The sequence below is a fragment of the Myodes glareolus genome, chromosome 10, assembly GCF_982192425.1.
Source record: "Myodes glareolus chromosome 10, mMyoGla1.1, whole genome shotgun sequence".
NCBI lineage: Eukaryota > Metazoa > Chordata > Mammalia > Rodentia > Cricetidae > Myodes > Myodes glareolus.
Genome location: NC_142035.1, coordinates 13328485 through 13350414, shown reverse-complemented (window position 1 = coordinate 13350414; position 21930 = coordinate 13328485). Strand labels below are relative to the sequence as shown.

The following is a 21930-nucleotide window of genomic DNA, read 5'->3' as shown; positions in this document are numbered from 1 at the left end:
GCCCTGGGGCACAGCCAAAGTTCAGTTCCAAATGACACGGTGCTGGAACTCAGAAAGAGGTCCCCTTACTTTAAATGTCGGCCATCATTTCAAAAAATACTTTGGAATTTTTAATAAATAATAAAATACTTTGGGAGGGTCTGGACCTACAGCTCAGTTGTTAAGAGCACTGGCTGCTCTTGGCACAGGACTCAATTCGATTTCCAGCACCCACATAGAAGATTGTAGGTCAGTAATTCCAGTTCCAGGGGATCCGACACCCTCACAGAGACATACATGCAGGCAAAACACAAATGCACATAAAAATAAATAAATAAATAAATAAATAAATAAATAAATAAATAAATAAATAAAAGAACCAATTTTTCTAAAACAAAAAAAGAGAAGATGAAAGCCATTCCAACATCAGCCTTTGGCTACTACATGCACCTGCATAGGTGAGTGCATAAGAGCATGTTCACACATGAGTTAGCATGCACACGTGTGTGCACGCACACACTTGCGTGAACACACACTTTGCAGCATAGAATGGGCTATACAGAAAGACCAGCTAACAAGCCCCTCCCTGAAAAAATTCACTGAGCCAGTCCAGAAATCGGATGTTGACATATTCCTTTTTCCTAGAGCAGCAATGTTCATAGAACTTTCTGGGTTGACAGAGATCTGTGCATCTCGCTTTTTGGTGTCCTCAGGTCCACGTGGTTGGTAATACGGGATTAAGGAGAGAAGGGAAACCTAAGGCACATGATGACCTGCAGAGCCTGGACGCAACAGATCTCACTGTGTTGTAAAAGTTAACTAGCACCACCTGATGACCAGGTGACACTGTTTCCTAGAGACTTGGGGAGCCTTGGTGTCCCCCAAAGCCACACTAGTTACCCCCTTTTCATTTGCAAAGGTCACTCAGCTAAGCTGGTCACTTACCTGGTATATCCTCGTGGCCACGTGCTTATTCATATGGGAACCAAAGAGAAAAGCAGCTAATACTTAAGACAAGGCCCTAAACTTTCGGGACAAAACCCAGACCAGCCCCCAAGAATGCCAGCTCCAGTGCTCACCCTCCCTCATCTGAGGAAACACTCTTAAAACCAATGCCAACCGGGGGTAGAGGGGTGGGGGTGGTGCACGCCTTTAATCCCAGCACTCAGGACACAGAGGCAGGTGGATCTCTTTGAGTTTGAGCCAGCCTGGTCTACAGAGCAAGTTCCAAGAGTCGGGGCTACACAGAGAAACCCTGTCTTAAAAAAACCAATAAATAAATAAATAAGGCACTAGGCTGGGATGTAGCCCAGCTGTTGGTGTTCGGTTAGGAGGCCTGAAACCCTGGTCCTGTCACTAACACAGCATGAAGTAGATGTGGTGGTGCACACCTATAATCCAACACTCAGGAATTGGAAGCAGAGGATCAGAAGCTCCGAGTCACCCTCTGCTGCGTAGCAAGTTCAAGGTCAGCCTGGGCTACATTCAACCTGTCTCAAGAAAAAAAAAATCAAACCAAAATATCAATCAGCTCCACTTCAGACTAATTGGCACGCCTTATCATCTTTCCACAAGGACTGTGACCAAATCCACGTGGATGATGTCTCATCTGATGACAACGGCCAGGATTTAAGGTAAGGATTTGGGGGGGTCTAGCCAAGCATGGCTGCTCATGCTTTTAATTTTAGCCTTCGGGAGGCAGAGGCAGGAGGATCTCTGGTCTTCATAATGAGTTACAGGACAGCCAGGGCTATGTCAAGAGATCTTGTCTAATTTAGGGAGTCAAAACTTCTCCTGTGCTTGGGCATAGCTCAGTGATACAGTGTTTGCCCACTCTTGGGAGGCTAAGGTAGAAGGCTGGCAAGAACAAAGCCTACCTGGGCTGCAGAGTGAGTTCAAAGCCAGCCTGAGCAACCTAGCAAGATGCTGTCACAGTAAGTTAACAAGAATAGAGACTAGGGCTACAACTCGGGGGTAGGATGCATGCTTGGCCCTGGCTTAATTCCAAATGTGTTCACAGTAGCCTAAGAGAGAAATGGATACTCTCTTGTCTGTAGCAGAGACTGCCCCCCACTCCTATTCCAGGCTAAGGACTTTCCTTCCCACTTAGAAACCTCAGCACAAGTCAAACTGGATTTTTGGCTTTACCACAGAAAAGACAAGCCAACATGGATGTTTTTTAAATTAATTTTACTGTGTGCAGGTATGGTCATCTGAGCATGCGTGTGCAGATATGCTCATCTGAGCATGTGTGTGTAGAGCCGTAGGTTACATGTCCTCCTTTTCATTCTCCACCTAGTTTTAGTTTATTTTTGATATGGGATCTCTCAGTAAACCTGAACTTACTATTTCGGCTAAGTTGACTGGCCAACACCCCAGGAGCCTCCTGTCTCTGCCTCTCAAGCACCCCCCAGCACTGAGGTCACAGGCCTCCATGAACTGCATTCTGCATGGGTGCTGAGAATCCAAACTCAGGTCCTCTTGCTTGCTCAGCAGGCAGTTCACCCACTGAACCATCCCTAGTCCCAGATTTTAGGCACAGAGTTTGATAGAAAGAGAGATGTTTAGGGAAAGAATAAGACTCAAAGGAGAGGTCATTTTATTGTCTTTACCATGAGATAGGTAGGCAAGTAGGTAGATAGATAATATATAGATAGATAAATAGTTAATAGCTGATAGGTAGGTAGGTGGATAGATAGATAGATAATGATTGACTGAATGATAATAGAAAGACTGATAATTGATAGTTTATTGATAGATGATCAAGAAATAGATGACTAACAGATGACAGATAATAGATTGATACATGAATTTGATTGGCTGATTGATTGCAGAAAGACAGATGTTGACATCTGTAAGACCCTGTGACTGAGTTGATTCGGGAATGTAATTTACAAGGTTTAGAGATTAAGTAAAGCTCAAAATTTAAGCAAAGTTTAAAAGTTAAGAAAAGAGGGTTGGAGAGATGGCTCAGAGGATAAGAGCATTGCCTGCTCTTCCAAAGGTCCTGAGTTCAATTCCCGGCAACCACATGGTGGCTCACAACCATCTGTAATGGGGTCTGGTGCCCTCTCCTGGCTTGCAGGCATACACACAGACAGAATATTGTATACATAATAAATAAATAAATATTTTTAAAAAAAAAGAAAAAAAACTTAAGTACAGATACAGGAGCCAGCTTCCTTACCCCTCTTATCTTATCCTCAAGACTCTCCTTTTGTAAATAAATGCATTTGAGGCTTGTTTAGATTTAGGGATGAGAGAGACCAATATGTTCAGACTCAAGGTTACAGACACTCTGGCCCTCCGTAAGTACAGTTCACTGGTGCTCAAAATTCCATGGGGCAAAGATGCAGACTTCCTCAAGCTTGTCCACTGCATGCAGGGGTGACTATAGTTCCCCAACAGAGTCTAGGGGTGCAGTCTGATGCCCAAAGACAGAAGCAAGAGCTCTTCTTGGCCCCAGCAAGCATGCAGCCATCTTCAGAATCTAATGAGAAACTGCCCCCTCTAGATCCACATCCAGGCACCCTGAGTGTATTCGTTCAGGGACCCATGGGTACCTGGGTCTCCCCACCCACACTAATGCCACCCCTCTCCTGTCTCTCCAGCACATACAACTTCTCCACTGATGGTTTCCACAGCACGGCACCGGGGGCCAGCTTGTGCCTGGGTACAGGTGTGCATGGTGGCGTGGACTGGATGAGGAAACTCGCCTTCCGCTACCGCCGGGTGAAGGAAATGTACAACACCTACCGCAACAACGTGGGTGGTGAGTGGCCAGCCGGACGGAGGAGATAGGGGATTAACGGAAGACTGAGCTAGGTCGGGTGGATGAATGGGTGGGTGGGTTAGAAGGGTGGGTGGGTGGGTGGATGGGTGGGTGGTGGGTGGATGGGTGGGTGGTGGGTGGATGGGTGGGTGGTGGGTGGATGGATGGATGGATGGGTGGGTGGGTGGGTTAGATGGGTAGATGGATGGGTAGGTGGGTAGATGGATGGATGGGAGGCTGGGTGACTGGATAGCTGGGCAGATAGTTGGATGGATAAATAGTGGATGTTCTGAGGATGAAGAAGAGTGTTGAAATTGAGTTGACCTTGAGTGATATGAGCTCCTCTAATCTCACCCTGCTCCCCAAATTCTTTCTAACATGAGAACATTCTCTTTATTCCCTTTTACTGCAGGCTTGATAGGCGCTCCCAAAAGAGAGACGTGGCTGCAGCTGCGCGCCGAGCTGGAGGCCCTGACTGACCTCTGGCTCACCCACTCCCTGAAGGCCCTCAACCTCATCAACTCTCGGCAAGTGGCCCCTCCTCACCCCTGCACAGTGCCCCCCTCACCCCTGCACAGTGGCATCCCCTCACCCCTGCACAGTGGCCTCCCCTCACCCCTGCATAGTGGCCCCCTTCATCCATGCACAGTGGCTCCCCCTCACCCCTGAACAGTGGTGACATCTCTGTTTCCTCACTTGGCAGGACACATGGAGGGGGCCTTCCCAACTCTCAGTTGCTGTTTTCCCAGTGTGGGCTAGAACTTAACTCTTCAAGGCCCAGTGGATACCTGCTGGAAGTAGCTGAGGCCGCTTACCTCAGGAGCTTTCCAGGCTCAGAACTGTGCTATTCTGTGGAAGTCAGCCCTCACCTGTTCAGACAGCCCCATATCTGTTCTGTGTCCCATGGCCTGGAGCCTTGTACCGATAAACTTGCAGCTCTTACAATAGATTCTTGCTTCTAAGGAAGGAAGGAAACTGGGCACACCTTCAATCCCAGCACTCAGGAGGCAGAAGCGGGCAGATCTCTGTGAGTTCGAGGCCAGCCTGGGCTACAGAGCCAGTTCTAGACCAACCAGAGCTACACAGGGAGATCCTGTCTCAAAAACATATAAATGAATGAATGAGGAAGGCGCCACCCCACTGCACACCCAGATCAGGCAGCCTCAGACCAGAAGCAGCTACAGTATCCCTGGGCATCACCCTACCTGAAGGCAGCCCAGCCAGATCCCACAGACCCCATAAATCAAACAGACACTCTGCCCCCAGATCCTGCCATAACTCCCCCATGGCTTCAGGAATGACCTGGTGGTGCCTTTGGGTCTGACACAGACTTGCCTTTGTTCCCCAGACCCAACTGTGTCAATGTGTTGGTCACCACTACGCAACTGATCCCAGCACTGGCCAAGGTCCTGCTGTACGGCCTGGGCTCCGTATTCCCCATTGAGAACATCTACAGTGCAACCAAGACAGGTAGGAGGGGCTGGGGTCGGGCATGGAAGGAACTCTCACCCAGAGCGAGTAGGGCTCAGGCCTCAAACAACCCTCACACTCTCCAACAATGGAGCTGAACTCTGAGCATGGGTCCGGAGAGACAAGAATCAGTCAGGGCCCTGTTTGCTCTCAGCCCCTTGCTGAGTTCCTTGACAAATCTAGGCATGATGGTGGCTTTCTTTTTCTTATGAGGAGCCTCAGTTTTTAATTCTTATGTCCCAAATTCACAGGACTGAAAAAAATAAACCTAAAGGGTAAGAGACATGGCTGAGCGGTTAAGAGCACAGGCTGTTCTTCTAGAGGACCAGAGTTCAATTCCCAGCACCGACATGACAGCTCACACCTGTCTGTAACTCCAGTTCCAGGGGATCTGACACCCTCACACAAACATACATGCAGGCAAAACACTAGTGCACATATAAAATAAAAATAATAAATTATAGAAAGATAATAAACCTAGGTCTGAGGAGGAGGCCTAGTAGGTAGCATAGGGACTCGAGTTCAGATGCCCAGTGACCACCTGAAAAAGTGCTGGGCATGGTGGCACAAGACTTTGATCCCAGCACTCAGGAGGCAGAGGCACGTGGCTCTCTGTGAATCTGAGGACAGCCTGGTCTACACAGCAGTTCCAGACCAGTCAAGGTTACATAGTAAGACCTTGTCTCAAAAAACAAAACAAAAACAGACAAGGCATAGCTTACATGGTTGTAACCCCAGCACTGAGCAGGCACAGACAGTCGGCCTAGATGAACTGAAGAGCTTCAAGTTCCGTGAAAGACCCTGTCTCAAAAACCTAAGGTGGAGAGAGATCCGGAAGACAGTGGACATTGACCTCTGGCCTCAACAGCACCCACGTGGGCAAAAGCACCCATGCACACCCACCCAAACATACACACATACACACAAAATCTGGTTAGTTGAGACTGTTTTATTTTTATTTATTTTTAAGTTGCATACTTTTATTTTGTGTGTATGTAATATATGTGTGTGTTGTATGTACACATGTATGTGTGCATGGACGTGCACATGCCTGTGTATGCAGAGGCCAGATCAGGGAGCCTCCTCTATCACTTTCCCTCCAACTCCGTTTTTGAATCAGGCGTCTCCCTGAACCTGGGCCTTGGGCTCATTTGTTTATCAGCATGCACATATGTGGGCGTGGCGTGAGTGTGCATGCGTGGATATGTAAAGGATCGTGCCTGGTTTGTTACATGGATGCTGGGATCTGAACTCAGGTCCTCATACTTACACAGCAAGCGTTCTTACCAGCTAAGTCATTGCTCCTTTTTTTTGTTTGTTTGTTTTGTTTTTTTTTTTGTTTTGTTTTTTGAGACAGGGTTTCTCTTAGCTTTGGAACCTTTCCTGGAACTAGCACTTGTAGACCATTGCCCAGGCTAGCCTCGAACTCACAGAGATCTGCCTGCCTCTGCCTCCTGAGTGCTGGGATTAAAGGTATGAGTCACCACCACCACCCGGCTTCCTTTTCCTTTCTTTTTAATTTTTCATTGTGGGCAAACAACAATATAATTATTTTCCGTGGTCTTGAGAATTGAACTCAGCACCTTGCTTGCTCTAGACAAAAGTTCTACCACTGAGCTACATCCCCAGCTCTCCTAGCTTTATTTTTTATTTTGAGATAGGGGCTCACTAAGTTGACTACTCTGGCCTTGAACACCCTGGGAGGGGGGGGGCTATAAACTTGGTTTTTTTCTGCCTCAATAAACTTGGTTTTTTTCTGCCTCAGCCTTTCAAGTAGCTGAAATGACAAGCCTGTACCACCACACACTTGGCAGCAATATAAACATTTTTGCTATTGTACATTTTGGGTTTGCAATAATAGGGACTAAAGGGGCACGACAGCAGGTCCTTTGTTAGTGTAGTTGCCAAGGCCCAAACAGCAGCATCATAGACAGGAACCTGCCTTCCACCCTGCTCAGGCTCTTCCTGGGACAAGCTGCTCAGATTCTCTGGGTGACTGGACTTGGCCACCTTCCTGTGAAGCTAATGGCAGTGCTGAGCTTGCTGGGGGACAGATGACAGCGTGGCAGTGCTGTCCTGGATAGCTGCCTCCTACAGTTTCACCCTTTGTGGGATCTCGGCGCTCTGATCTCCTCTCTTCTCCACTCCACGCAGGCAAGGAGAGCTGCTTCGAGAGAATCATGCAGAGATTTGGCCGCAAAGCTGTCTACATTGTGATAGGTGACGGGGTAGAAGAAGAGCAAGGAGCCAAGAAGGTACCTGCGGCCTTGGGCGGCACGCCTGCGCGCGCGCGCGCGCACACACACACACACACACACACACACACACACACACACAGCCCTTGTCTCTAGGCGGCTCACTTTTGCAGATCTGTCCTGAGTAATTTCCTCTCACAAATCCCCCTTATGGCCCTGGCCACTGCCCCTGGCATCCTGGCCCGGTTCTGGACCCCAGGGACACTGTGGATCAGCAGGGCCAACGCACGTGCGGGCATTTTATTTCATGCTCTTGGGCGGCAGGTTCCAAGAATGCTTCCCAGCTAATAAAGGCAGTATTAGGCTAATGAAAAAGACAATCCCACATCTGTGATCTCAGCCTCCAGCAGAGCACAGGGGCCTTTTGGAAAAGAAACAGCTGCCTGGACCCTGGATCTGGCCCTGTCAACAGCACCCCAGAGAGCTGCCACCCCCACCCCAAGGCCAGGCAAGCTCCTAGTTAATGTCCCTACGCTTAATTCAGGGACCTGCTCCCCCTACACACAAACACACACACTGCCATTTAACATATCCCAAGGAAATGCAAATGTGTTTATGGTCCCTCAGGGAAAGAGAAGAGGCAAGGCCCAGGAGGTCAGCCAGCTATTCTCTCCCTGACAGAATGACTGCGGTCCTGCCCCTCCCTGCTCACCTAGGTTCCCTGACCTAGGGCCCACAGCTGCCATATTCTTCCTCCAATTACCCTTGAACTCTCTTGTCAGAGAACAATGGCCTCTGATGCTGCAGCCAGTATGAGGGCCGTGTTAGCTGAGCATCTACTGTATGCTACCCACCACTCAGCCAGCCACAGACCGAGGACCTAAAGTACAACACCCATGACAGGGAGTAACAAAAGCTTAGGGGGAGAGATGAAACAGAGACTGGACAGAGGGATTAGCAGGATGAGGGGGCAGGTGACAGGCCCAGGTACCGGTCAAGGCAGGCCTCACTGAGAAATGAACAAAGACAGGACAGCGTGTGAGCCAAGCGGGTAGCAGGGAGAAAAGAAGTGAGCTGAAGATCTGCAGGTTAGAGCTAGCAGGCAAGGGAGCTGCCAGGGTAGGCTGGGCAGGGCTGGAGGAGAGATCAGGGAGCTGCCCAGGCGCCAGAGGAGCTACAGGCACAGTGGAAAGAAAGTCTCTTCAAAGTGTGTCTTCTAAACTTTAAGTTCACCACGCAGGGCTGGGGAGATGGCTCAGCGGATAAAGGGGTGGTTCCTGCCGCGTGAACATGAGGGCCTGAGTTCGCGTTCTCTATACCTTTGTAAAAAGTAGGAAGGGTACGGGGGTGGGGGTGGAATAGGAAAGGTAGAAGTGTGTGTGTGTGTCTGTGTGTCTATATATATGGTGTGTTGTGTCTGTGTGTTTGTGTCAGGATACTGGGGGTAAGAAAGAAAGGTGGAAGTGTGTGTGTGTGTGTGTGTGTGTGTGTGTGTGTGTGTGTGTGTGTCTGGGCACTGGGAGGGGGCATTAAGAAAGGTGGATCCCAGTCTAGCTGAGCTCTGAGATCAATGAGAAACCCTGTCTCAGAAGAACAAGTTGGAAAGTCATAGAGAAACCAGTTGACATTCTTCACTGGCCCAGGAATACCCTTTGTGGGACGCCCTCCCCCTCAGGAACCAGCAGGGCAGAAACTCCCATTCTTCTTTCAAGGCCTGATACAAGCCTACACCAGTCTCTGGGCCACCCCAACCCATCTACTGCACCCAAACAGAGGCTGCCTCTCAAAATGTTTTGCTGCCACCTGCTGTGCCCTGAGGGAGCAGAGAGGCTGAGCTTCACTGGGGAATGCTGGGCACATGGGGCCTGCCGGTGCTCTGGGACCCTCCAGGCTGGCTGGGCAACTTGTTTGAACACGCCTAACCGGACGCTTTCTGCCCTAGCACAACATGCCCTTCTGGAGGATATCCTGCCATGCTGACCTGGAGGCTCTGAGGCACGCCCTGGAACTGGAGTATCTATAGCAGTGAGGGGGGCAGCCACCGCCTGCCACCCACCACCCGGGCCCGGTCATCTCACTCCATGAGAGCCCTAGACACCAGATTCTGGGTAGGGGCCCTACACCCGGGGGATGCGTCCCACAGCCTTCTCAGAAGTGTTCTCTTCCCTTGGGGACAGAGTCAAGCTGTGTTGTGAAACCCAGAGGCTCAAATGAGGGAGGGGCAGCTGGGGAGGGCACGGGGGCAGCTCATCTTGGTTTCTTGTTTTTATTTATGGACTGATCCCATTCCTCACATCACCTGCTGGTCCCTGTGCTGTGGTTTCTTGGCTGTTCGTCTGGTTTGGGGTTCTAAACTGGCTGTGCGGTGGTTCCCAGTTCTGTGCTTCAGGGACAATCGTTCAGCGGACGTTGGTGAGGGAGGCAATCTGGGGCTGTGGGGATGCCTCTTGCTTACTTTTCATTTTTCCAAGCCCCTCCCTGATGTCATGTGGACACTGCGCGCGTGCCTTATGCCGCCATCTTATTTTGTAGGAAAAGGGGGACCCCGGGAAGGAAGAGGTACTCTGTGCTGATGGATAAAGGCATTAAATAAAGCCACGTTTACATTTGAAGTTGGAAGACTGTGGTGACTTTTCCCTCTTGTTTAGGCTTCCACGTGTTGACCTTTTCAAGTTGCAAGATAATAAAATCCAGTTTGAACTTGAACTGGTTTCAGTGACGTGGGGAGGGGACTACAGCACACAGTATCTGCATCTCCTTGACCAAATCTGAGCCATGTTCTACCCAAGAAGCAAGATTTAGGGATGTTGGCATTCAAATGAAACACATAGCTCTCACCTCAAAGGACAAACGAGACAGTTTGTTCTGCAGCCAAATAAGAGTGGCCACGGCCCAGGGGTACATATTAGGTTACCCCAAATTCCATATCTCAGCACAGTGACAGTTTCAAGAAGTCTCATAACATGGGGGCTGGAGAGATGGCTCAGTGGTTAAGAGCATTGCCTGTTCTTCCAAAGGTCCTGAGTTCAATTCCCAGCAACCACATGGTGGCTCACAACCATCTGTAATGAGGTCTGGTGCCCTCTTCTGGCTTTCAGGCATACACACAGAAAGAATATTGTATACATAATAAACAAATAAAATAAATAAATATTTTTAAAAAAAAAAAAAAAAAAAAAAAGAAGTCTCATAACAACAGAACAAAGAAGGTCATAAACTCAGACATCTTTAAATGCACACTGGGGGGAGCGTCAGGCGGACAGGTTGCTGCAGAGCTAGGCGACCTCTCCTGCCAGTCTCCTGCTGCCTGATGACCCGGTGCTCAGCTTTCGCGCTGGTGGAACCGGTGGTCTGTCAATGCATTCCAAAGGTTTCCACTCTTGTTTACAAAGATGTTAGGTCAGGCACAGTTGGGTACAAGAAATGGCTGTTTAGGGGGCTAAGGATAGCCTAAGATAAATTGCAACTGGGCTCTGGACCCACAATGCTCCAACCTCTCAGCAATCGCTGAAGGTCTACACTGTGAGCCAGCCTTTAATGAAACCTCCCAAGCAGACATGACTTCTTTTCCGGGAACTCTAGTTCTGCTGGCTGGATTGGCTCAAGGACAGACAGCTGAGGGGCTAGTCCCCCAAAGGAATGCCACCAGCAATGGTGAGCTATTACCAAACAATCTAGAGAAAGGGTAGTGAGCTGCCAAATGCTCTATAGTAAAGCCAGTGTCCATCTATCTCATCAAGGGCCTTGGCTTTGATGAGGACAGGAAATGGGTTAATGAGCCAGTGTCAGGGGCAGGAAGGACATCAGAGAGGTGCTGAGGACCCTGTGAGCATGTCGCTGAGCAGGACCAAGTCCATCTGACTGACACTAAGCAAAAACACATAGCCTCCTCCGTGAAGGAAAATCCAGGGTCCCTGGAGTCACACTGAAGGAGATGGACCGTGTCATGGGAGCCTCGGAGCTAGAAGATTGTCACCAGAAGACTGTCAGCAAGTGTGGTAGGCACTTCCAATTAGACACTACATCGCATTACAGAATATTTCGGTAGACAAAGGAAGGCACGCACAACAGTGGTCCCGTAAGATCAGACACAAACCTAAAGTCACCTGCTAAGGAAGAATTGCCCTGATCAAAAAGGCCTGTGGGCCAGTCCTGCAAGGCCTTCTCTTAATTGCTAATTTGAAGTAGGAGGGCCCAGCCCACTATGGCAGGTGCCATCCCTAGGCAGGTGGGCCTGGACTATATAAGACAGGCAGCTGAGCAAGCCAGTAAGCTTAGTTCTTCCAGGGTCTCCACTTCAGTTCCTGCATCCAGGTTCCTGCGTTGACTTCTCTTGCTGAAGGATGGTGACCTGGAAGTGTGAGCCGAATGAATCCTTTCCTTCCTTAAGTTGCTTTTACACAGCCACAGAAAGCAAACCCGGCCACCGTTGTGGTCACATGATGATAATCGCCTAACGGCACACTCTCAGAATTTATCCGTCAGTGGCCGTGGAGCTAGAGATGGCTGGGTGTGTGATCCGGTGGGTCATGGCCGTTGGATGGTTAAGCAGGTGGGTCAGGAGTGGGTACACGGCTACTTGAGCCACTAGAAGACAAAGATGAATGGATGGATAGGTACCTATGTTGATGAGTGAATGGATGGGCAGGTAGGTATGTGGATGGATGGATGGATGGATGGATGAATAGATGGATAAGTGGGTGAATGGACAGATGAAGGATGGATGGATGGATGGATGGATGGATGGATGGGCAGATATGTGGATGGATGAATAGATGGGTGGATGGATGGATGGATGGATGGATGGATAGGTGGATGGATAGATGGATAGGTAGGTAGGTGGATAGATGGATAGGTAGGTGGGTGGATGGATGGATGGGTAGGTGGATGGATGGATGGGTGGCTATGTAGATATATTTATGTGTGGATGAGTGGTCAGCTGAGTGGTAGAAAGACAGAAGTGTGGATGGTAGGTAGATGAAAGGCAGATGAATATTTGAATAGATGATAGAGGCCTGAGGTAGCCCCCATTGAAAAGACCAATTGATGGGATCCTATGCACAGCCTCTTGAAAGAGAGAGGGGGTCCCAGTACCTGTCCTGGGGGTAAATTCCTGAAATCTTCTTGTTGGAAAACATTTAGTTTATTTTAGGGTATTTATTTATTTATTATTTTATTTTTGAGGCAGGATCTCACTATGTAACCCTGGCTGTCCTGGAACTCTTTCTGTAGACAGAGCTGGCCTCAAACTCACAGAGATCTGTCTGTCTCTACCTCCTTAGTGCTGGGATTAAAAGTGTGACATTGCCCAGCTTAATTTTTTATTTTTAAAATAGGGCCTCACCATGTAGTTCAGACTGATCTTGAACTCCTGGCAATCCTCCTGCCTCAGCCTACAAAGAGCTGGGATCACAGACATGGGCCACCATACCTGCCTCGAGAGATTTTAGCTTTGTAATACAAAACATGGCTCTGAGTTCTCAAAGCCTTGCCGGTCTGGCAGGCTGGAAGCAGGCATCGGGATCACATGCTGTAGATGACGCAGAATAAGGAATCTGAACCGGTTGTTCAGCACTAAGCAGATGACATTTGGGCTTAGACAGAAGGATGGAGACCAGAGAAATCCTTCTAAGGGAAGGAGTGAAGACAGGAAAGTGGAGGAGGGGAGCAGATAGGACAAAGGAACCTTAAGGAAGTGCCAAGGCTAAAGCAGAGGAGGTGTGGAACCCAGTTGGCCTTGGATTGGGGATCTTATTTTAAATCTCATGAAAAGACCTGGGAGGATGGAGACCACTGTGTGGTCTAACTGACGCTTTCCACACACCCGGCTTTGAAGGGGATATTGTGGCCTGGTCACAGGGCTCCTTCCTGGATTTCAAGTTTTGTTATTAAGTTTTTCATTTAATGAGCAACATAAACTTTATGGCACAGGTCTCAAATCTCACCATCATGATGGATTTCCACGACTCCATTGAGGTAGTTACGTCACACGGATCAAAACAGAAGAGTCCGAAAGGCCTGCCTGCTCCTGCCCCCTCGGCTCTGGGCCTGGTGCACAGGGGCTCAATTGGAATGGCCCCTTGGTACTTAGCTTCCTGTGGAATGTCCAGAGGTACAGTCACATGGTGGCTTGAACCCATAGTGTATTCTGACTAAGATGCAGCCTTGAATAAGATCTGGACCTGGGCGGGGAGGGAGGGTCATGAGTTCAAGGTCAACCGGACTACTTAGTGAGACCTTGTCTTTAAAAAAAAAAAGATAACAGATAAATAGATGATAAATTTATAGGTTGATTGACATCAGATAGATAGATAGATTAAACTTATAGGTTGATTGATGACTGATAGATGATAGAAATAAACCACTTTCCACAAGGCAGTCAGCACCAGTGGTGCTATGCTCACCAGTGACCACCAGGCGGCAGTGTGACCACAAACTGACCAAGCTATGGGACCAGGAGCCAGCAGTAGAAGGAACCTGGCCTTGACGGGATTTTGCAGAGCCACAGAGCAGCACTACCCGAGAGTTAACATAAGGGGGCACCTTTGTCAGCGGCCCCCTCTCAGACACGCTGTCTCTGGAGACAATAGAAATGGTGGGCCGACAGCAACACGAACTTAAACATAGACTCTCCTTTTCCACAATAAAATTGGTCATCATAGTTTAGATTGTTCAGAGGAATGCTATTTATTTTATTTTTGTTTGGGGGGGTTTGTTTTGGTGTTGGTTCTCTGAGACAGTCTCTGGCATCCAACTTGCCAGGTAGCAGAGGCTGGCCTTTTATTCCTGATCCTCCTGCCTCCACCTCCCAAGTGTTCCGATGTGTGCCACTGCACCTGGAGGATCATTCTAGAATGGTGGTTAAGTCAGCTTTGATCAGACACTGGCTTTAAACACCTACATTACACCAGGGATGGTGGCCCAGGCCTGCCCTGTGTCTGAGGCCAAACTAAGCTACAAACTGAGTCCTTGTCTCAAGACTGGGACCAAAAACCAAAATTCAACGCCTGTGGCGAGAAATAGACACTAAGTCTCTTCTGCCGGAAGGCTGGGTATTCTAGTCACTGTGAGGGGAAAGGGGGAGTGGAGGAGAGAGAGATAGAGAGAGAAGGGGGAAAGAGGGCTGAGAGGGAGACAGGAAGGGGGAGAGGGGAGTGGAAGGAAAAGGGGAGAGGGATGAGAGAGGGGAAGAGGGAAGAAACAGAGAGGGAGGAGGGAGAGGGGAGGAAAAGAGAGAGGATGAGAGGGAGGGACCTAGGGGGAGAGACTAGGGTGGGGAGAAGAAGGGAGAGAGGGGAAAAGGGAGAAGAGTGGAAAAGAGGGGAGAAAGGGAGGGACAGAAGGAGAGAGAAAAAGAGAGAGAGGGGAGGGAGAATATTAGCCTGTGAACAGCAGCTGTTCGGATGAGCTGAAGGCCCTGCATGGGAGTCTAGGTTGGACCTCCCAGCTGTGACGTCAGTGGTGACCATGGCACCTGAGCGTCAGTTTCCTTGTAAATTTAAAGTCCTTTAATTTTATCTGCCATGGTTTGCTCAAAACCAGTGTTTCCCAAATGGCGGTCTGTAACATTGATTCAACATAAAGGCTGGAAAACAAGGACCGTGTGGCCCCAGCTGGAAGGTTGGGAGATGCAGAAGCTTAAAATGGAGCCTCTGGGGAGGAAATGGGTCAGTAGAAGTGGTCCGTAAGCTCTGGTGTCTGCCCTCTGCTTCCTGGATATGTGACCAGCTACCTCACATTCCCGCTGTCATTCTCTGCCACCCTATGGATTGCATCCCTCCCCAAACCGTGAGCCAAAATGAGCCCCCCTCCTCAGGTCCCTTCTTGTCAGTCACAGAAAGACATGACTTAGCGACATATCCTGTACTTAAGTACGAGTGCATTCATGTTCAGTAACGGACTGTGCCATCCTTCCTCGCTCTTTCCTTTAGAGCTGGGGAACTCTGTGTGTTGTTAAGGCTGACCTGAACTCCTGGACTCAAGCAACCCTCCTGCCTCAGTCTCTTTCCTGAAACATGCCCCCACACGCCTGGCTGCCGCACGCACGCATTTCCATCACTGAGGACAGCTAAGCAGTCTGGAAGCTGCTGCTCTTGTAGGACTAGACATGCTTCTGGGAAACGGGCTCCCACTGAGGCTTGAGAGTTGAAGTCTCTCCCACAGTGGGAACCAGAGCTCACTTTGCCCCAAGATCCACCTCAGCCTCAAACTGCCATTCCTCTCCAAATAGGATGAGTCAAGAGCTCAGCCCTGTGGCTGGCATACAGTAGGTGCTTAATAAGTGTTGGAAGTGGGTTTGTGGTTGCAGCTCTTCCCTAGCTGTGCCAGGTAAGCTAAGGGCTGAAGTAGCTTGGGTTACTGTGGCCCCAGACGCTGGAGAGCCGCACAACCGCACACTGGCTCACAGAACACGGAAGTCCCACTATTCTACTCCTCCCCTCCCCCAAATTGAGCCCATTATATATAAAGCTTAGGATATTTACTTCAAAACCTAAAACTCTGAACCAGGCATAATAATTAAGGCACACCCTTAATCCCAGCACTCGAGAGGCAGGGGCGAGCAGATCTCTGTGAGTTCGAGGCCAGCAACATACAGAAACCCTTCCTAGAAAAACAAAAGAAAACAAAAAGAATTGTTGCCTGAGGGACCAGAAAGGTGGCTCACTGGGTAAGGGTGCTTGTGGCCAAACCTGATGACCTGGGTTCAGCCTCTGGGATCACATGGGAAGAGGAGAGAACCAGTTCCACCAAGTTGTCCTGTGACCTCCGCATGCACACCAGGGCAGTCACACACACAAACACACATACACACATATAGTAAATAATTTTTATAAGAGATGCTCTAATAATGTCCAGGTTAAGGGGCTGGAGAGATGGCTCAGTGGTTAAGAGCATTGGCTCTTCTTCCAGAGGTCCTGAGTTCAATTCCCAGCAACCACAGTGACTCACAACCTTCTGCAATGGGATCTGATGCCTGCTTCTGGATTGCAGGCATACATGCAGATAGAGCACTCACACATAAAATAAACAAATCTTTTTAAAAAAATATGGGCCATCATCAGGCATGACTCCAACGACTGGAACCACCTAGAACGTGATATATGTGGTTGATTTGTTTCCAGCGAGGATGCTATTTCTCTGGGGACAGACCAATCATATTTCGGTCATCACTGTGTACCCCATGCTTGGCTTGACAAACTGCAGAGCTGGAATGAACACTTTCCACCCACTTTTCTGTCCTCAGTCTATGGGCCGCAGTTCTGCATACGGCCACCAGGTGGCGAGAGCACTGGAGTGCACTAACCAGTTTGGCCAGCTAGCCTCTGCCCCTTGCTAACAGGAAGGAAGGTTTGTGGCCACTTGTGTGCATTCAGCCCCTTCATGACCTTTTCTCATGCTCAGATTCAGAGTCTGGCACCTGAAAATACTTAACCGGGGGCCTGGGATGTTGCTCCAATAATAAAGAAGCCCGTGTGACACACAGGGCCCATGGCACATCAAACACCCTCTCTCCAATCCCAGGTCACAAGAAGCCTGCAGCTGTGTCCCCCACCTACCTGCCACACACTGGCCCTCTGAGCTGCAACTCTGGGGACAGACAGTGACAACTGTCCACATGATAGAGTAGAAAGAATGAGGACCTTCTGGACCTGTACTTGAAATCCTAAGTGAAATCAGGGGACCGAAGGTTTGTCAAGTGCTTCGTGACACTGAGGGACACCCAAGGACACTGGACAAGCAGGGTAGATGGAAGGGTCTTTATACACGAACCCTTTGACTGCACTTGGCAGTTGAATAAATGATAAAAATCAAGATTCATATTGTTCATTAATTCACTCTTTTATTTGAGACAGGGTCCCATGTAGTTCAGGCTGGTCTCGAACTCATTACCTAGCCAAGGGTGACTTTGACATTGTGGTTCTCCTGCCTCCTCCTCCCAAGGGCTGAGACTGCAGGCATGTGCTACCACCCCTAGTTTTATGGAGTGCTGGGGAGCAAACTCATAGCTTTGTGCACGCTAGGCAAGGACCCTTCCAATGGAACACTAGTCCCAGCCCTAAATTTCACACTAAAAAGACAAACAAACAAACAAACAAACAAACAAACAAACAAACAAAAACCCACCATTTTTCTACCCATGAGTAAGCCAGTTCTTCAAGTCTTTTCCTCTGTGGAAGGCTTGAGAGATGGGGAATGAAGGACAAAGGAGAGAAGGGGCCAGAAGCTGCTTCCTGAGGGTGTCCCTCAACAACCCTTTAACCCCTGGGGACACAGGCAGGAAGCACCAACCCTCCCCGCTTCAGAACACACACCCCATTGGGACACACAACTGAGCATCTGTGCACACATGCACACGCCCACACATAGGCACCGTGTGTGCACACATGCACCCCAGGCCACAGATTCAGCTCCTACACAGAAAACCACGGGAAACTTCAGCCTTCCAAAAGGGACCATCTGGCCTAGAGCCAAAGGCTGATGGGTCGGTTGCTTTCAGCCTGGCCCTGGAGATGCTGGTGGCCCAGCCCTCTGCCTCAGGAAGAATGCAGCTACTCCGGCAGGTAAGAAATTACCTGCCCAGGCCACTCCAATAGGGTGCCCAGGACCCTCAGGGGTACCTTCCTTTTGTGCTTGGCCATTCAAACCTGGCACAGCCACACCCTGACCCATGGGAGACTGTCACGATCAAACTGTTTTGTCAAAAGTTTAATTTAAAAAAAAAGAAGAAGAAAGGTGAAGAATCTGAAAAAACTGGGACATTGAGAGGAGAGAACCCAAAAGATTGTAACCGCGAGAGACCACTGGCTCAGTCATGAAGAAACACCATCATCAAAAAAGATATTTAAGTTTAATACAAATTTTATACAAAGAAAATGTGAAAAAATACTCCCATATGCTAAAAGCAGTTACGCTTCCCAAATAAGGCCAGCTAGGCTAGATTGTTTGTTTTTTTTTTTGTTTTTTGACAACTGCAATTCACGAATGTTCTTTCTCTCCTGCTTTCCTCCGGCATTTCCTCCTTTCTTCTCTAGTAGGGGTAAACTAGCTGGGCGATGCACAGCTTGCGTTCTCTTAGCAACAATGAAGAGAAAGTAAATGAAGACTAAAATGTACAACGGAATGTACTGGAATGATATACAATTAATTTTTCTCATATACACACATCACCTGCTGCTTCGATCGATGCTCGTTTTACACAACATACAAAATGGGAACAACAGCAGACGTAGCGTTAACGGGACAGCATGACTGGTCCTGGCTTTCTCTCACACTGCCTGTGTTTCATGCTTACATAAAAACGTAGAACTCCAGCATATAAATAATACATACATGCTCCATCTGCGGGCTCACATGTCCTCACCGTGCACCTTGCTTTTGAGTCCTTCCTTGTGAGACATGTTATCTCTTCACGAATCTATGTGAGTGTTTATGGAAAGCACTCGGCAGCGAGAAGGGGCATCCCCACGTGAATGCCGTCTGCATCCAGTCTGCATCCACGATGGAGCAGGGATTGCTCATGGGGACCTTGCGTAAACAGCAAGCTGCCTTGCCCCTTGGGGAGCCATAGCTGAAACCACAAACACACACGCTTCTCTCTGTGTCCTTGGAGCCCAGCGACCTTGTGTTTCATAACATCGTCTTGTAGGGGCTGCGAGGGGCCGATGGCTTGGTGTGGCGGGTCCAGGACAGCACAGCCTGAGAGCCCTGATCGTGGTGTGCTGCAGGGTGACAGTGGCTACCCCCCCCCAACCCCTGGATACCCAAGGAGGAGGACCTGTGTGAGAATAGCCATTCCTGGGCCCAGCCCTGACACCACAGTGATGCCAGAGAGCTATCTAGCCAGCCCTCTGGATTAGCAAAACATTCTTTTCGTTGTAGATTTCTTTTATATATAACTTGCTTTTCTTTTTTTTCTTCTTATAAGTTAAGGTCAGTATAGATATGAAAAAGAAAGGTAGGCTAGGTCAGTGACGTCACAAAGTGTACCTACTTACACCTAAAGTGTTGGGCTCATGAGGTCCAGCAGTCCCAGCCAAGGCCCATGCTGGGATGGAGTCAAGTCGCTGCCCTGCAGCCAAGCCCACGGGCAGAGCCTGAGTGTTGGGAATTTGAAAGGTGGCTGTTCTCCAGTTTCTGTTGCTTCCTGTTGTTTGGGTTTGTTTCCCCCCACAGGGAGGCATCCTGGCTCACAATGCACCCTAGTCCCAGAAGGTGTCTAACCGAGACTCCCGAGACTCTTTGGGCATGAGGTTCTTTGTGCTGGTCCCTGCACTGTGCTCAGAACGGGCTGACCCTCGCTTCTCCTCACTGCTGCTCCACAAACCGGTCTTGCTGCTCCGGGAATGGTCTGTGGAGGAAAGACAGCAAAGCAAGCTTAATTCCCCTGCTCACCTTCCCTCAACTCATCCCGCAGTCGGGAGCCACCTCCCTCCCTCCAGCTGTACAACCACCATGGCTGCACCACAGCAACCTTGATACACCTTCTCTGTAGGTATACAGAGCAGAGGGACAGCTGATTTTTAGGCTTTAACCACGGCTAACTGGAAGATCAGCAGGGTGGTACGTGGTACGCTTCCAGAGTGAAGGTTAGTGAGCGGTGGTGTCGCACTGATGGAGAATCCCTGCCCTTGTTAAGTGACTGAATGATATCACAGGGCCCATGCACTCTTAGAATCTGGCACATGGTCTACCGATGTTCACAGGACTCTTAGTTAATTTTAGAAGACTCACATTCAAACCAGGAAGAGATGGTAAGAGAAGAAATGAGGACCAGATGAGAAGGCTAAGCCTACCTGGACACGGACCCACAGACTCCCAGTAAGGATCATGCTAGGGGTCAGTGACTGAAACAGACCCCAACTGACACCCGGGATGGCTTTGAGGACATACAGGCATCAAGCTAGGTACGTGGCTGAGGAAGCAAAGAGGAAGCTAAAGGAAGAGACTCGGAAGCTATCTCGGAAGAGGACAATGGCCCCAATCCATGGGCAGCACTGGTGGCTGCAATGGCAGCCTTAATGGCTGTCCACTAAGAACCCTAACTGCTTAAACCATTCACTGAGCTCCAGATTCTCCAACTCTCCAGAGCTTCGGAGTGTCAAGCTTAGAGATGGCAGGGGGCTGTTGCTGTCCCGAGCAGAGAATGTTCCGGTTGCTTTTATATTCAGCCAGAAGGGGGCAGTGTTCCAACAGACAAAGGCAATCAGAACGGGCCCTCTTAGGTGAGGGCCTACTCCAGGCAGTTACACTATAATCTTCCAGAATGTCTTTGAGGGACTGCCATAGCTGTAGTCACACACCACCAAGTCCTTCCAGCTCTGGGGAGAGCCAAGATCAGTGGGCACACTGAAGAAACAGAACTCAAGATCCCAGGGTCTGTAGGCCTGAGCCTCAAGTGGCCTGGGTGCAGGATGCTGGCTGACATGGACGACCGTGGCAGGGGAGATGCAGTATCCGGTTAAGACAAAACAAAGGCCCCCAAAAGCCAACCCTACACTGTCCTAAGGCAGCTTGCAAAGGCGGTGAGAGGCACAGACGACAGGAAGACTGACAAGACTCAAAGAACAGGACACGCCCACGAAGACACACACAAACACACGACGAGGCTTCTGCATGCCAGGAATGACTCCCCTGCAGCAGCTGCCACGAGACAGCGTCATACTTACACTTCTGGGCTGGGTAGTTGGGGTGCGGCTGGTGGTCTGTGGTGGTTGGGGTATAGGCAGGCTGCTTGTCACACCTCTTGCTAACTGAAGAAGAGCACAGGTACCCTTAGAGTCTGTCACCGCTCAAACTCCACACAACCCCAGGGGCTGACAACCGTGGTCACCGCCGTGGTCACTGACGGGCTAGCTCTTCCTTCACGTGCGCCACTACACTGGATGTGCCCGCCGGTGGCTGGGGCTTTTGAAAATGTGTGCAAACCACAAACAGGGTCGCTGGACACAGCACCACAGGGAGGAAGTGGACACACAGGGACATAAAAGCGACCCATTTTGCAAGCCACAGATTTTCTGGATTTTGAGAACCAAACTCTCCAAACCATAAGCTCCGCCAAGAGCCTGATTCTATCAGGGAAACTGAGGCTGAGTAGAGGCGCATGAGGGTGGCAGACACCACACAGTAGAGCAGATTATCTGTAAAGAACAGGAAGGCTTGCAAAGGTGCCACACCGAGGACAACAGGGGACAACAGCCAGGAGGATCTAGCCGACCAAACCTAGGCCACAATAAAAGGACATCCACAAACCACATCCTCAGGAAAGCCAAGTGTACTGCTATACACCTGTCATCCCAACCCTCAGGATGCTGAGGCAGAAGGATCATGACTTTGAGGCCAGCCTTGGCTCCACAGCAAGCGGAAGGGGTGTGTACGCTAACGAATATCCTAAAGGGTTTAGTAGGGGAAATGGAAGGCAGCTATGCTCACCACTATACCACCAATGCCGCCAGTAGCGGGGAGAAATGGAGCTAAGAGAAAGACGGGAAGGAAGTGCAAGTGCCACCATGGCAG

General features: G+C 49.5%; 2 protein-coding genes across 22 annotated transcripts in view; one reads left to right on the top strand and one right to left on the bottom strand.

Moving 5' to 3' along the window:
* Positions 1 to 10028, top strand: part of Eya2 (EYA transcriptional coactivator and phosphatase 2) — a 157914-nt gene extending 147886 nt beyond the window's left edge. For both annotated transcript variants that reach the window (XM_087911005.1, XM_087911004.1), the window contains exons 11-16: positions 1555 to 1613; positions 3591 to 3751; positions 4164 to 4278; positions 5100 to 5221; positions 7376 to 7476; positions 9359 to 10028. In XM_087911005.1, the coding sequence (XP_087767131.1) occupies positions 1555 to 1613; positions 3591 to 3751; positions 4164 to 4278; positions 5100 to 5221; positions 7376 to 7476; positions 9359 to 9439 (639 nt within the window). In that variant the 3' untranslated portion in view covers positions 9440 to 10028. The remainder of the gene's footprint in view (positions 1 to 1554; positions 1614 to 3590; positions 3752 to 4163; positions 4279 to 5099; positions 5222 to 7375; positions 7477 to 9358) is intronic.
* An 8218-nt stretch (positions 10029 to 18246) lies between these two features.
* Zmynd8 (zinc finger MYND-type containing 8) overlaps positions 18247 to 21930 on the bottom strand; it is a 95440-nt gene continuing 91756 nt past the window's right edge. For 14 of the 20 annotated variants that reach the window (XM_087910990.1, XM_087910985.1, XM_087910989.1 and 11 more), the window contains 2 exons: positions 21084 to 21167; positions 18247 to 19765 (listed from right to left, as the gene is read on the bottom strand). In XM_087910990.1, coding sequence (XP_087767116.1) covers positions 19617 to 19765; positions 21084 to 21167 — 233 coding nt within the window. In that variant the 3' untranslated portion in view covers positions 18247 to 19616. The remainder of the gene's footprint in view (positions 19766 to 21083; positions 21168 to 21930) is intronic. The other 6 variants (XM_087910996.1, XM_087910998.1, XM_087911001.1 and 3 more) reach the window with 1 other exon arrangement.